General features: G+C 36.5%; 3 protein-coding genes across 3 annotated transcripts; all 3 read left to right on the forward strand.

Annotated features, from left to right (window-relative positions):
- The first annotated feature begins 751 nt into the window (after positions 1 to 751).
- Positions 752 to 5,383, forward strand: LOC18591614 (calcium-dependent protein kinase 29-like). Its single transcript, XM_088809188.1, has 8 exons — positions 752 to 1,711; positions 2,856 to 2,995; positions 3,402 to 3,554; positions 3,820 to 3,935; positions 4,222 to 4,392; positions 4,502 to 4,629; positions 4,787 to 4,886; positions 4,991 to 5,383. Exons 1-8 carry the CDS (start codon positions 1,014 to 1,016, stop codon positions 5,066 to 5,068), a joined length of 1,584 nt encoding a protein of 527 aa, XP_088665314.1. The 5' UTR covers positions 752 to 1,013; the 3' UTR covers positions 5,069 to 5,383.
- LOC18591615 (RNA pseudouridine synthase 2, chloroplastic-like) lies at positions 5,291 to 8,608 on the forward strand. The gene is given in 8 exon segments (XM_088809035.1): positions 5,291 to 5,307; positions 5,847 to 6,069; positions 6,157 to 6,300; positions 6,409 to 6,636; positions 6,736 to 6,808; positions 6,811 to 6,937; positions 7,024 to 7,102; positions 8,489 to 8,608. Coding segments are annotated over 8 exon segments (1,011 nt in total).
- Positions 8,609 to 10,313: 1,705 nt separating this feature from the next.
- On the forward strand, positions 10,314 to 15,433 carry LOC18591616 (calcium-dependent protein kinase 29-like). The gene is made up of 8 exons (XM_018125646.2): positions 10,314 to 11,359; positions 12,729 to 12,872; positions 13,278 to 13,430; positions 13,705 to 13,820; positions 14,092 to 14,262; positions 14,409 to 14,536; positions 14,700 to 14,799; positions 14,903 to 15,433. The coding sequence occupies exons 1-8, from the start codon at positions 10,690 to 10,692 to the stop codon at positions 14,969 to 14,971; spliced, it is 1,551 nt and encodes a 516-aa protein (XP_017981135.2). The 5' UTR covers positions 10,314 to 10,689; the 3' UTR covers positions 14,972 to 15,433.
- The last annotated feature ends 45 nt before the right edge of the window (positions 15,434 to 15,478 follow it).

Here is a 15,478-nt window from a genome sequence, read left to right on the forward strand (position 1 = left end):
CTTAAGCTTTCCTTCCGGTTGCTGGGGAATGGTCCATTTTATTCATTCTCCTCAAAGCCGCCATGTTTTTCTTTTTTTGGGTACATCTCAATCAAGTTCAAAAAAGGTCAAAAAAGATTTAATTTTATAAAGTAACATCAACAGCCATATTACACTAATTCAAATTGTTTTATACTAAATCCAACCATGAGCATAGCATGAAAAATAAAATAATTTATAAAAAAATTAAAACAAATTGGTATGGTCAATCAGTCCTGTCATTCCCCAGTTACAGATCATTATCTTATTCAAAGGAATACTAACTCTTTCTTACTCTTTTATCTAGTTTAGTACCTATCAAACAAGACTTGGATTGAGGCGACGTTGGGAGTTCGAGAGACCGAGTCTGGTCTTACACACCACAAAGTCATGCTCGGCTTTGCACTTGAATACAACAAAAAGGTGTTACTTAGGACTTTGGTTGGACCTAGATTTCGGCCTCCAGGGAGGTGGTCTCCGTCTTACTTTGCTTCTCGGGCTTTGTCCAGGATTGGGCCTGCGAGGTACGCACGACAACAATCAGGAACTGTATACTTTACATTGGGCTTCGATGGGATTTCTCGCAAATGGCCGAAACAAAACGGTCAGATAGAAAAGCGTATCCTTTGTTAACAACCAAAGTAAGCTCTGAAACACGAAACTCAACTCCGAATCCTTTCCGTCGCCCCTTTTTGCTATTTGTTTCTTCTCTGCTCTCTCTAGAAAGCGGGGCAAGCAAAGCACAGGATAGTTTGTGCAAACAGAAAAGGGTGAGTAATGATACTCAGGACCATCCAAGGGGCAAAAGGAAAGCACCTAATAAAGCAACAGTGTATCGAAAACTACTCTTAAAAAAGTTCTCCTGGATGCGCCTGCAACAAATCATTCACAATCCAATCACAAAAACTGAAAAAAAAAAATCTCTATAGGCTAAGCCACCTTAATCACGAAAGCAACAGCAGAAGAAAAAAGAACTCCTTTCTTAACAGCCATCAATGGGACTCTGCCAATCTCAGGGATTCTGCTTGAGGAAATCCGGTACTCATGAAATCCCAATCTCTTCCTCATCTGATTCTTCCCCTCGCCCATATCAACCATTGCCTAAAGCAGCTCGAGAAGAGTTTAACCCACCTCGGCAAAAACCAGCCTCGGAAAACCAAAATCCTTCATCATCCCAGATTGGGTCCATTTTGCTCAAACCTTACGTCGACATCACTACCTTTTATGATCTTGATAAAGAGCTGGGGAGAGGTCGGTTTGGTATTACTTATCTCTGCACTGAGAAGGCAACAGGGAGAAAATACGCCTGCAAGTCTATTTCAAGGCGTAAACTAACTTCTGACAAATATATAAAGGTTGTTAGAAGAGAGATTTTGATACTTCAGCATCTAACGGGGCAGCCAAATATTGTTGAGTTCAAAGGTGCTTATGAAGATAGGCATAATCTGCACTTGGTAATGGAGTTGTGTTCAGGTGGCGAGCTTTTTGATCGGATCATAGCTAAAGGGACTTATTCAGAACGACAAGCGGCTTCAATCGGTAGGCAGATTGTGAAAGTGGTGCATGACTGTCATTTTATGGGGGTTATGCATAGAGACTTGAAGCCTGAGAATTTCTTGCTGGTTAGCAAGGATGAGAATTCTCCAATAAAGGCCACTGGTTTTGGACTCTCTGTCTTCATCGAGGAAGGAAAGCTTCTCCTACTACTTTTTACCGGTTCTCTTTGATTTAAAATGCTTTTGTTCTGGAAGTTGATATTCATTCAAGCTTGCTCTTTTGATTGCTTCTGAGAAAATCGAAGGTGAAGAGGAATCGGGGTTGAGAGAATCCTTCTGGACAAGGAAACCGAATCGTTTTCCAAGAAATGATTCATTGAATTAAAAAATTTACAATCTGATATATATATATATATTTATATGAAGTGCCAGGTCACTACATATTATTTACATAAAAAAATAAAAGATACAAAGGTGAAATTAAGAATATAAAATCGTACATATCCTATAATATATACATACCTATGTTAACTTTCAAACCCTAGATGATATATTTTTGTCTTTCTTTTTTGTCATGAAATTGATACTGTTAGACATTATCATATAGCTTCATCCAAATCTCTAATCTCTTTCAAATTATTTTATGTTTATACTTTTTTATTTTAGTTTTAAGTCAAGTTTTAGTATTTCATAAAAAAATTGTCAAAAAATCAATATCCTAGAGACAGATTAATATGATTAAATTGTTTTCAATTATTATTTTCCATAGTAAAAGATATAAAAAGGATGAATTTTAGTATACCAATGGTTTAGGTTTAATGTAATATCATACCTATTTGTTTTGGGTTGGCCTTGCGGCATTGCCCCTATAAGTTTCCACTATGTGACATCAAACCAATCTAATCACATGATGTGATTATAGTTATCAGTGTTCAAAATGGTATTGCTGTAGCCTGTAAAATTTCACTGTGTAATTCAGATTTTTTGGTAAACCCAAAGGCGGATATCTTTCTTTACTGGGTGGTCATTGCTATTGAACTATCGAGATTAACATTAACTAAACCAAATTAGGTGCAAGTTGAATCAAATTTCATCAGAAAATTTAATATGGATCAGTTGATGACATCCCATGTATGTATATTAGCCTCCTTTCTCAATTTCTTTTCCTATGAGTGAATGATGGATGAAAAAAAAAAAGTAACACTACAACTATTTTTTTTTTTTTGGCTTTTCAGTTTGATTTTCTGGAATTTATTTTTGTATTTGATTCTTATAGAAATCATAAATCTCATAATCTCTAACACTACCAAACACTTGAATTTTACCTAACTTTTCAGGTAGATGGTACAGGGACCTTGTTGGAAGTGCATACTATGTTGCACCAGAGGTGTTCAATCGGAAATATGGCAAGGAGATAGATGTGTGGAGCGCTGGAGTCATTTTATACATTCTTCTCAGTGGAGTGCCTCCATTTTGGGGTGGTATGTGAAAATTTTCTTTATTTATTTGTATGGATATATTCAGAATTCTGCTGCAAGAAAGCTGCAGGGAAACACAAAAATGCCCCAGCACAGCAAAACCACTTTAATTTCCTGTTTCAGTCGGTGAGGTACTATAGAAATTTGAAATGAGAACAATCAATCACCATTCAGATGGAACTTGATTAAAGTAGTACATATGTATGAAAATTCAAACAATATGAATTGGTGGATTCAAACTGACTAGCTGCTTGTCTTCTCATGCTGTCACTCCCTTTAATTTTCTGAGAGAGACTTAATTTGGAGTCAATATCTTACCGTTCTGAGAGTTTAACTTTTTCTGTAAGGAAAAAGGTTTGATTTTGGTTCTGACGCCTTTTTCATCTGTTAATAAATAATTTTGGTGCAGAGACTGAGGAAAAAATCCTTAAAGCAGTTTTAGAAGGTAATCTTGACTTAAAAAGCCAGCCATGGCCATCTATATCTGATGCTGCAAAGGACCTCCTAAGGAAGATGCTAGCAAGGGACCCTCAGAGACGGATTACAGCTTCCCAAGCTCTAGGTAAAAACATATGTTTCTGAAAATTTGACTAGGCAAATACTTCTGGACAAATAAAAAAGGGCGTGCAAAAAGTAAGGGAGAGTAGGGAAGGGTCGGGGTTGCAAAATCATTTTAATTTGTTTCTGTTCAATCAACTCAACTTAGGATCATCTCGGAGTTGGATTGAAAACCTTGAATATCAGATTCATCCTTAATGCAGAACATATTCAGATAATTTGTGGGCCATTAATGTTTTAATGTTTTTCATGTTGTGTATTTGAACCAGAACATCCATGGATGAAGGAGGGTGGTGATACATCTGACAAACCTGTCGGTAGTGCCGTGCTTAGCAGGTTAAAGCAGTTCAGAGTAATGAACAAGCTCAAAAAACTTGCCTTAAAGGTATGATCCAAGTAATACCTCTAGTCTAGTTTTTTACTCATGTCAAACTTGCTTACTCAACGGTGATTGGAATATGTTTCTTGGATAAAAACATAGTCGATGTACATAATGTGGGGGCTATTATCTTACAGTCTTCAAGTAGTTACTGCTCATCTGGGTGCACATTTGCTTGGTGTTGGAGAAGTTATTCTATAACTTTACTCAAGCATAAAAATACAAATTTCTTTTTCTTTCGTTCTTTTTCGTGCCAGCTGATATCTTTATCTGAAATTTGGGTTGCTGGTAGGTGATAGCAGAAAACCTATCATCAGAAGAAGAGGTTAAGGGCTTGAAATACATGTTCAACAACTTTGACACTGATGGCAGTGGTACGATAACACTTGAAGAACTCAGGGTTGGATTAGCTCGATTGGGATCTAAGCTAACCGAAGCAGAAACACAGCAGCTTATGGATGCTGTAAGAGTTATTGAACTATTCTATAAAATCCATTTACTTAATGAAACAAGCCTTGAGACGTAAAGAAACAAGCTGGAAACTTCTGAATGTCTGAACTTTATTCTACCAGGCTGATGTTGACAAGAATGGAATCGTTGATTACATTGAATTCATCACTGCTACAATGCATCGACATTGGCTTGAGAGGGAAGATAACATATACAAGGCTTTCCAATTCTTTGACAAGGATAACAGTGGGTTAGTATACTGCAGTATTTCCTTCCTTTGTTCCCTCTTAAATTTATTGTGCAATGCAAGTTTTGTCAGGAACCATCCAGTTTTCTTATGAACTCTGCCTATGATTCTAAATTAACATGACTGGATTGACTTTATCGTTATTATTATTTCCATTCAGCTTTATCACAAGAGATGAATTAAGACATGCTATGACTGAGTACGGAATGGGAGATGAGGCTACAATAGATGAAGTCATTGAGGATGTTGATATTGATAAGGTAATTTTCTTTTCTGAATCCTAGTAACCCTTTTGTTTATTTACTTTTCCCCTTTTATTCTTCATATAATGTCTTTAAAATGGTGTTCGGATACATGACTCTAGGACGGAAGAATCAACTATGAGGAATTTGTAGCCATGATGAGAAGGGGAACGCAAGATGGGGATGGAAAAGACAGATGAGTAACTGATTGTACCATGAATAAACTAAATAGGGCGAGAGCAAGTTAGAATCATCTGCTCGAACACTCCCATTGTTTAACTCATCCAGCTGCTTGGCTGGCTCTTTCCATCTTCAAACGCCAATTCCCACACAATCCAGCAAATGTGGTTGTGAATAAACTCATTCCATGTTGTTTTAGCTTCTGTTTGTTTGTATAAATATGCCCATCTCAGTTCTCTGAAATGTCTGTCTTCTCTGTGTACAAAAGAGGAAACGGAATTGGAACTGCACTCTAATCTCTCTCTGTCTCAGAGATTATTCTGCTAAAATTTGCTTTTGGGATTAGACAATGAAACTAGCTTTGTTGATACTATCATCCACCACCAGAATCAAAATCTCTAATGATTGAGACTTTGACAGAATCTGCCATGCAATGATAAATGATAAAGCCCATCGATTATGACAGAAATAATATTTGTGAAAAATGGGAATGAATTTCATGATATATATCTCAGATAATTTAAAATTTTTATATATATTTTTTCATTTAACATGTTATCTTAAGCTAAATTCAAGAACAAACAATATATTTACTCTGGCCCAACGTAAAATATGCTTCTTTTCTACAAAGCTCTACGTTGGGGGCGTGGGTGTTGGAGTTGGGCGTAAAAGGAGAGTGGTCTCCTACTCTTGTTGCCCATTTCCTTCAACAAAAGCCTTCCAAATCTCCCCTTCTTTCGTCTTCCTCTCCCCTCGATATCCTAAAGTACTACCCTTTACTCTTTCCGGAATCCTTAGAGCCAGAGCCAGACCCAGTTCCGGTTGCACCGCCAGAACTCAAGAACCGATTAGAACCATCTATGCCGGCGTTCAACTGGAAGAAACCGTCGATGGGACCAAGCAAGGCAAGCTTCGGCTGGCTTCTTGGATCTCTTCTCGAATTCAAGGCATCAGCAGAGCTCGAGTGCAATCCAGTATAAAATCAGGCCTCGTGAGGGTCAATGGCCGCGTCGTCGACAAAGTAATTCATTTTCTTGCTTCTACTATTAAATTTCTAAAGCGAAAGGCAATTGGATAATTTTGGGTTTAACTATTCATTTCTGAGTAGGTCTCGCATGGTCTGAGACATGGGGATAAGGTTAATTGCGTGATATCAGAGCTGCAACCATTGAGAGCAGAACCTGAAGACATACCGTTGGATATAGTTTACGAGGACGACCGTGTTCTTGTCCTTAACAAACCTCCAGACATGGTAATTTAATTCAAGATTCGAAAAAAAAATGTTTTATTCAAAGTTCACTTTGGGCTGTAACCTGTAAGATTCTGACATTTGCAAATGGCACTGCTTTATTTTGTTGAGTTTGTTCATCCAGCACCTGGCAATGCCACTGGAACGCTAGTAAATCGAATTCTTCACCATTGCAGTTTACCAACAGTGGCATCGTCGGAAAAGGAAGTTCTTTCAGACGCGGAGAATGTTTCTGATGATGAAGGTTTCTGTTATGGCGCAAGTGCGGGAGCTTCTGTTCGGCCAGGGATTGTACATAGATTGGATAAAGGCACTAGTGGATTGCTTCTTGTTGCATAGGTTAGTTATTTTGTTTGTTCCTCTTTTCTTCTTGGTTGCTTCGAGCTGCGTAAATTACAAAACTAGCTTAAGTTTATCCTTGGTGTATGGTAATGGCAGGATGAACATTCCCATTCCCATTTGTCGGAACAGTTTAAGCAACATATGATCCAGAGAGTATACATCAGTCTCACTGTGGGCTGCCTTCACCTTCTACCGGACGTGTGGAGATTCGGAATGATCGTGATTTGAATAACCGCATCCGGATGGTTGCTGTACCAGGACTAAGTCATCATGGACGGGCTCGTCATGCTGCTAGTAGGTGATATATAGTCCTTCATTACATTGTTTTATTGTGATAATTCAATAACTATTGGAGAAAGATAAGTGTAATTCTTTTTTGATCAGATACAAAGTAATTGAAGTACTGGCTGGTGGTGGTTCCGCACTGGTTCAGTGGAGATTGGAAACTGGCCGTACTCATCAGGTACCATATAGCCAGGGGCGGAGCGTCCCTTTGCATGGCCCCCAAAATTTTTAAAATTTTTATATAGTATATATTTTTTAATAATTTTTCAAAATAATTTTTTATTAAATAATTAATATAATTAAAAAAATAATAAAATGAGGTTGTCATTTAATTTTATTCAAATTTTTAATTTTTTTAATTTTTTAAGTTTTCCGACTCATTTTTCCTCTTTTCTTTCTTGTCTTTGTATTGTGATATTATAAAGAGGTAATTTTTTTATTTATATTATTATTATTATTATTATTATTATTATTTATTTATTTATTTCAATTATATTCTATTTACTCATATATTTTAAGTTTCTATAGATTTTATTTTTTAAAGTTCTAAGAATCATCAACCACATTCTTTTTTTTTTTGTTATATAGGTTATATCTCCTACTTGTCATGGTTTTATTTTATGTTATGTGGATTTTATTTTTAAAGATTTTAATTTTTAAAAATTAAAAAATTATTGTACATGTAATTAGCAAATATAAGTTATAGTGTTACATTATTGGTTGTTGTTTAAAATTTCACTAATATGTTATTTTTTATTAATTCTAATTATATAAGAAAAAATTATCTTGAGTATATGTTTTTAATGTGCTTTACGTTTTATATTTAGTTGAAAGGAAATTATCTTGAGTATAAGAAGAAATTATTAATTCTGTATATCGTATTTAACTATTTATATTTTTTACATTATAGTTTAATATTTAGTATTACAAACTTAAATATAATAAAATAAAAATATTAGATGTTGACTATATTAATTTTTTAGTCGTTTATATTGAGAAAAATAAGACTTTGAAACAAAATGGATGATAAATTTCTTACAAATAATTTAATTATTTATATTAAAAAATATATCGCCATCGTCGAACTATTATAAGTTTTTTTCTTTTTGTTTCTTTTGATTTAAATGTTATATAAAATTATTGTTTATTATAAATCTTTTAATTATTAATGGTTAAGTTTTTTTTTTTATAATTAGAGAATGGAGGATTCGAACCTTACTCTTTAGACAGGAAGATTATGCACCAATCAATGAGACAAATATTTAGATGCTATTAACGGTTAAGTTCAATATATTAGTTTTAAAAATTTTTAACTTTTATTCTTCTTCACCTTTGACCTCTCAATAAAAATTAACTAGCTTCGCCCTCGCATATAGCATTCTATTTGAGACGCTTCTATGTAGATAGTTAAGCAATTATTGAGTGCATATTTCGTCATGAACGAATACAGATGTAACTTTTTTTCTTTTTCCATAGATTCGAGCTCAGTAATTGACAACTAAAAGAACTCATGACATTCTAATTTATGTTCACAATCTGTTTCTTTTTCATGCTTGTGAAGTAGATCCGTGCTCATGCCAAGTACATGGGAATTCCTTTATTGGGTGATGAGGTGTATGGAGGGACAAAGAGCATGGCCTTATCATTCCTTCGACCCAGGACTCCCCCTAACTATAATGACTAACTTTCATGCCATTCTCCTATCATCTGATCAATGTTGGTTGGCTTGAGACAGGACGAATCATGGGGACCAGTTTCCCACTTTAAACAGGGTCAGAAAAGGGAAGAAAGTTTTGTGGATTAAGAATTTCGGGACGTGGATTTCAAGTGGTCCAAAGAATCGTAGTGCATGGGCAGAGCCAGCAGACAAAAGGAAGAAAACTTGGAAGCGCCACAGAGACGGGGGTAATCTTACCGGTTGGAGGAGATACTTCGTTGCCACGTCATCGGAACTGCAAACTATGAGTGAAATTTTAAAGAACTTGATGGAGAAAAAACTGCCCTTTATGGCTTCAACCGTGGCTCCATGAAGGTAACCAATCTTGGTTTTTGCCCCAACATAAGCACCGTTCAGGGCTCCTAAAGTTGCTCCAACTGCAGACATAAAACCAGATTCTGATCAGTTTTAACACCGTAGTTTTCTACCAAACATGCCAGATATATACTTGTGAACATTCTAGGATGAACCGAAAAGATCTTCCATTGTTTCATTTTTAGGTTCAAATGGAAAGGACCAAATAAAACAAGGTAAAAGTGAACTAACCCACTGCAAATATGATAATGAAGAATGCCTAAAACAGTCTAGAAATAACTGCTGAAGTTGCTGAGCAGCACAATTCCCTTGCCTCTTCGGCTGGAAAACATGACATGAGCAGAGGCTAAGGTCCATTAATTGGAAGAAAGAATATCTTGAAATCAAGTTTTTGAAAGAACTTGTAAGGCAAGAAGGAATCTCGACGATGGAAAAATGGCTGCTGAATCACAAAAAAAAAATCTGCCTAGGAAGGCCACTTGGTTGAGAAAGAAAACAAGCAGGTCAATCATGGGAAGAGCCCTATTCTTTAAAAAGCTCTGAAATTGAATCTCTGATTTCGTCGTAGGCAAAAGGCAGGAGCCAAGGTGTTGTTTCTAAATTCTGATGAGAGTTCTTGGTCAAAGTCGTTGACTGATCCCAGCTGAAATTAAGCTAACTTCTCACAAAGCAAAATGACTGCTTGTTTCCTTAAGCTTCCTTCCAGTTTCTGGAGGATGGTCTATTTTATTCATTCTCCTCAAAGCCGCGATGTTTTTCTTCCTTTTTGGTTAAAACTTGAACAAGATCAAAAAAGGTGAAAACAGATTTAATTTTATAAAGATAACATCAGCAACCATATTATATTAAATTTAAATTGTTTTATACTAAATCCAACCATGGGCATAGCATGAAAAATAAAAACAAATTGGTATGGCCAATCAGTCCTGTCATGCCCCACTTACATCTCAGTATCTTATTCAAAGGCATACTTACTCTTTTCTACTCCAAACTGGGGTAGACAAATTGAACAAATTCATAAACAAGAAACCCGACTATGCTTTTATCTAGTTTAGCACCTATCAAACGAGACTAGGATTGAGGCAAAGTTGGGAGTTTGAGAGACCAAGTCTGGTTTTACAAACACCAAAGTCATGTTTGGTTTTACACTTGAATTCTACTAAAAAGGTATTAGTTAGGACTTTGGCTGGATCTAGATTCGCCCTCCAGGGAGGTGGTCTCAGTCTCTCTTTGCTGTTCGGGCTTTTTCCTGGATTGGGCCTGCGACGTAAGCAGGACAACCATCGGAACTGTATACTTTACATTGGACTTTGATGGGATTTCTCGCAAATGGCCGAAACAAAACGGTCAGATAGAAAGGCGTAACTTTTGTTAACAACCGAAGTAAGCTCTGAAACACGAAACACAACTCCGAATCCTTTCCCTCTCCCTTTTGGCTATTTGTTTCTTCTTTCTCTCTCTCTCTCTCTCTCTCTAGATAGCGAAGCAAGCAAAGAACAGGATAGTTTGTGCAAACTGAAAAAGCGTGAGGAATGATACTCAGGACCATCCAAGGGGCAAAAGGAAAGCACCTAATAAAGCAACAGTGTATCGAAAACTACTCTTAAAAAAGTTCCCCTGGATGCTCCTGCAACAAATCATTCACAATCCAATCACAAAAACCGAAAAAAAAAATCTCTATAGGTGGAAAGCAACAGCACAAGAAAAAAGAACTCTTTCCTTAACAGCCATCTATGGGACTCTGCCAATCTCTGGGATTCTGCTTGAGGAAATCCGGTACTCATGAAATCCCAATCTCTTCCTCATCTGAGTCTTCCCCTCGCCCTGGAGAAGAGTTTATCCCACCTTGGCAACAACCAGCCTTGGAAAACCAAAATCCTTCATCATCCCAGATTGGGTCCATTTTGCGCAAACCTTATGTCGACATCACTACCTTTTATGATCTTGATAAAGAGTTGGGGAGAGGTCAGTTTGGTATTACTTATCTCTGCACTGAGAAGGCAACGGGGAGAAAATACGCCTGCAAGTCTATTTCAAGGGGTAAACTAAAGTCTGACAAGGATAGAGAGGATGTTAGAAGAGAGATTTTGATACTTCAGCATCTAACGGGGCAACCAAATATTGTTAAGTTCAAAGGTGCTTATGAAGATAGGCATAATCTGCACTTGGTGATGGAGTTGTGTTCAGGTGGCGAGCTTTTTGATCGGATCATAGCTAAAGGGACTTATTCAGAACGACAAGCGGCTTCAATCGGTAGGCAGATTGTGAATGTGGTGCATGTCTGTCATTTTATGGGGGTTATGCATAGAGACTTGAAGCCTGAGAATTTCTTGCTGGTTAGCAAGGATGAGAATTCTCCGATAAAGGCCACTGATTTTGGACTCTCTGTCTTCATCGAGGAAGGTAAGCTTCTACTACTACTTTTTACTGGTTCTCTTTGATTTAAAATGCTTTTGTTCTGGAACTTGGTATTCATTCATGCTTGCTCTTTTGATTCCTTCCGATGATCTTTTGATTACTTCCGATGATATGTTTTTTTAATTCTTTTTCGTCACGAAGTTGATACTGTTAGACATGATCATAATTTGATCAAATCTCTAACCTCTTTCAAATTATTTTAATTATTTTATGTTTATTATTTTATATTTTATTTTTAAACCAAATTTTAGTATTCGATAAAAAATTTGCTAATGAATTAATTTTCAAGAGACAGGTTAATATGATTAAATTTTTTTGATAATTATAAAAAGGATGAATTTTAGTATATCAATTTAAGCTGGCAGCGGGCTCTGCACGTTATTCTTTCTAGATGTAATCATGTTTCAACCGGCCCAAGTCAATGAAGACAGGGACAGGTCAACCAAGTCAATGATATTTTGTGAAAAGTAAGAAGTTCAAGCCATTGAGTAAGAAAAACGACAGAAAAAAAAAAGGCTAGTTAGAAAAAGAATCACGTGGTAGGTTCATGGCACCATGATTCATGACTAAACCAGGTGCGAGCCTTGTTTACGTCCACAAGACTAGACCCATTGCTATGAGGGTGGAAGCACTGCTTTATCTCTATTAGATTCCACCAAGGAAAGGGTGTGGACTGTGTAGAGTTGCGGCAATACAGCGACAGCTGTCTTTGCCCATACATGAGATTTGCTCCTTGAGGAAAATCTCTATCATCTTGCAAAGTTACCTGACCTGATGCCACCAAAATACCGATGGACAGGATAAACTGTTCAGGCCGATTTAATGATTCAATGATTTAGATTGAATGTAATATCGTACCAATTTGTTTTGGGTTAGCATTGCAGCATTGCCCCTGTAAGTTTTCACTGTGTGGTATCAAACCAATCTAATTAAATGATGTGATTGTAGTTGTCAGTGTTCAAAATAGGATTGCTGTAGCCTGTAACTTTTCACTGTGTACTTCAGATTTTTGGGCAAACCCCGGAGTCAGATATCTTTCGTTACTGGGTGGTCATTGCTATTGAAATATCAAGATTAACATTAACTAGACCAAAATAGATGCAATTTGGATCGAATTTCATCAGAAAATGTAATATAAATCAGTTAATGACATCCCATGTGAGTATATTAGCCTCTTTTCTCATTTTCTTTTCCTATGAGTGAATGATGGATAAAAAAAAGTAACACTACAACTATTTTTTTTGCTTTTCAATTTGATTTTCTGGAATTTTTTTGTGCATTTGATTCTTATCATAATCATGAATCTCATAATCTCTATCACTACCAAACACTTGAATTTTACCTAACTTTTCAGATAGATGGTACAAGGACCTTGTTGGAAGTGCATACTATGTTGCACCAGAGGTGTTAAATCGGAAATATGGCAAGGAGATAGATGTGTGGAGCGCTGGAGTCATTTTATACATTCTTCTCAGTGGTGTGCCTCCATTTTGGGGTGGTATGTGAAAATTTTCTTTATTTATTTATATGGATATATTCAGAATTCTGCTACAAGAAAGCTGCAGGGAAACACAAAAATGTTTCCTGTTTCAGTCTGTGAGGTTCCATAGAAATTTGAAATGAGAACAATCAATCACCATTCAGATGGAACTTGATTAAAGTAGTACATATGTATGAAAATTCAAACAATATGAGTTGGAGGACTCAAACTGACTTGCTACTTGTCCTCTCATGCTGTCACTTGGTTTTTGGATCCCCTTAATTTTCTGAGAGTGATTTAACTTCAACTTAATTTGGAGTCAATATCTTGCCGTTCTGAGAATTTAACTTTTTTCTATAAGCAAAAAGTTTTGTCTTTGGTTCTGACACCTTTTTCATCTGTTAATAAATAATTTTGGTGCAGAGACTGAGCAGGAAATCTTTAAAGCAGTTATAGAAGGTAATCTGGACTTAAAAAGCCAGCCATGGCCGTCTATATCTGATGGTGCAAAGGACCTCCTAAGTAAGATGCTAGCAAGGGACCCTAAGAAACGGATTACAGCTGCCCAAGCTCTAGGTAAACACATGTGCTTCTGAAAATTCGACTAGGCAAATGCTTCTGGACAAAGAAAAGAGGGAGTGCAAAAAGGAAGAGAGAGTGAGGGAGGAAGGGGGGGGGGGGGGGGGGGGGGGTGTTTGGAAAACCATATTGAATTCTGTTCAATCAACTCAACTTAGGATCATCTCAGAGTTGGATTGAAAACCTTGAATATCAGATTCATCCTTAATGCAGAACATAGTTAGATAATTAGTGGGCCATTAATGTTTTTCATGTTGTGTATTTGAACCAGAACATCCATGGATTAAGGAGGGTGGTGATGCATCTGACAAACCTATGGATAGTGCTGTTCTTAGCAGGTTGAGGCAGTTTAGAGTAATGAACAAGCTCAAAAAACTTGCCTTAAAGGTATGATCCAAGTAACGCCTCTAGTTTTTAACTCATGTCAAACTTGCATACTCAACTGTTATTAGATTACGTTTCTTAGATAAAAACATATTCAATGTACATAATGTAGGGCTATTATCTTACAGTCTTGAATTAGTCACTGCTCCACCTGGGTGCACATTTGCTTTGTGTTGGAGAAGTTATTCTTGAACTTGACTCAAGCATAAAAATACAAATTTCGTTCTTTTTCACGCCAGCTGATATCTTTATCTGAAATTTGGGTTGCTGGTAGGTGATAGCAGAAACCCTATCATCAGAAGAAGAGGTCAAGGGCTTGAAACAGATGTTCAACAACATTGACACTGATGGAAGTGGTACGATAACAATTGAAGAACTCAGGGTTGGATTAGCTCGATTGGGATCTAAGCTAACTGAAGCAGAAATACAGCAGCTTATGGATGCTGTAAGAGTTATTTTATTATATAATCCCTCCCACCTTCTGTTTCTATAAAAAGCATTCACTTAATGAAACAATCCTTATGATGTAATTCCTCCCAGCACCCAAAAACAAGATGGCAACTTCTGAATGTCTAAACTTTATTCTACCAGGCTGATGTCGACAGGAGTGGAAGCATTGATTACATTGAATTCATCACTGCTACAATGCCTCGACATAGGCTGGAGAGGGAAGATAACATATACAAGGCTTTCCAATTCTTTGACAAGGATAACAGTGGGTTAGTGTACTGCAGCATTTCCTTCCTTTGCTTCCTCTTAAATTTATTGTGCAATGCAAGTTTTGTCAGTAACCATCCAGTTTTCTTATGAACTCTGCCTATGATTCTAAGTTAGCTTGACTTGATTGACTTTCTCATTATTATTATTATTATTTCCATTCAGCTTTATCACAAGAGATGAATTAAGACAAGCTATGACTGAGTACGGAATGGGAGATGAGGCTACAATAGATGAAGTCATTGAGGATGTAGATACTGATAAGGTAATTTTCTTTTCTGAATCCTAATAACCCTTTGTTTGTTTACTTTTTCCCTTTTATTTTTCGTATAATGTCTGTAAAATGGTGTTTGGATACATGACTCTAGGATGGAAGAATCAACTATGAGGAATTTGTAGCCATGATGAAAAGGGGAACTCAAGATGGGGACAGATGAGTAACTGCATGTACCATGAATAAACTAAACAGGGCCAGAGCAAATTAGAATCATCTGCTTGAACACTCCCATTGTTTAACTCATCCAGAAGCTTGGCTGGCTCTTTCCATCTTCAAATACCAATTCTCCACACAATCCTGCAAATGTGGTTGTGAATAAACTCATTCCATGTAGTTTTAAGTTCTGTTTGTATCGTATAAATATGCCCATCTCAGTTCTCTGCAATGTTTGTGTTCTCTGTGTACCAAAGAGGAAACAGAATTGGAATTGCATTCTAATCTCTCTCTCTGTCTCAGAGATTATTCTGCTAAAATTTGCTTTTGGGATTAGACGATGAAACTAGCTTTGTTGATACTATCATCCACCACCATAATGAAAATCTCTAATGATTGAGACCTTGACAGAATCTGCCATGCAATGATAAATGATAAAATCCCATCATTGATTATGACCAAAAAAGAATATTTGTGAAAAATGGGGATGCATTTAATAATATCTATATCAAAC

This window comes from Theobroma cacao, chromosome 8 (genome assembly GCF_053813885.1).
Source record: "Theobroma cacao isolate CCN51 chromosome 8, ASM5381388v1, whole genome shotgun sequence".
NCBI lineage: Eukaryota > Viridiplantae > Streptophyta > Magnoliopsida > Malvales > Malvaceae > Theobroma > Theobroma cacao.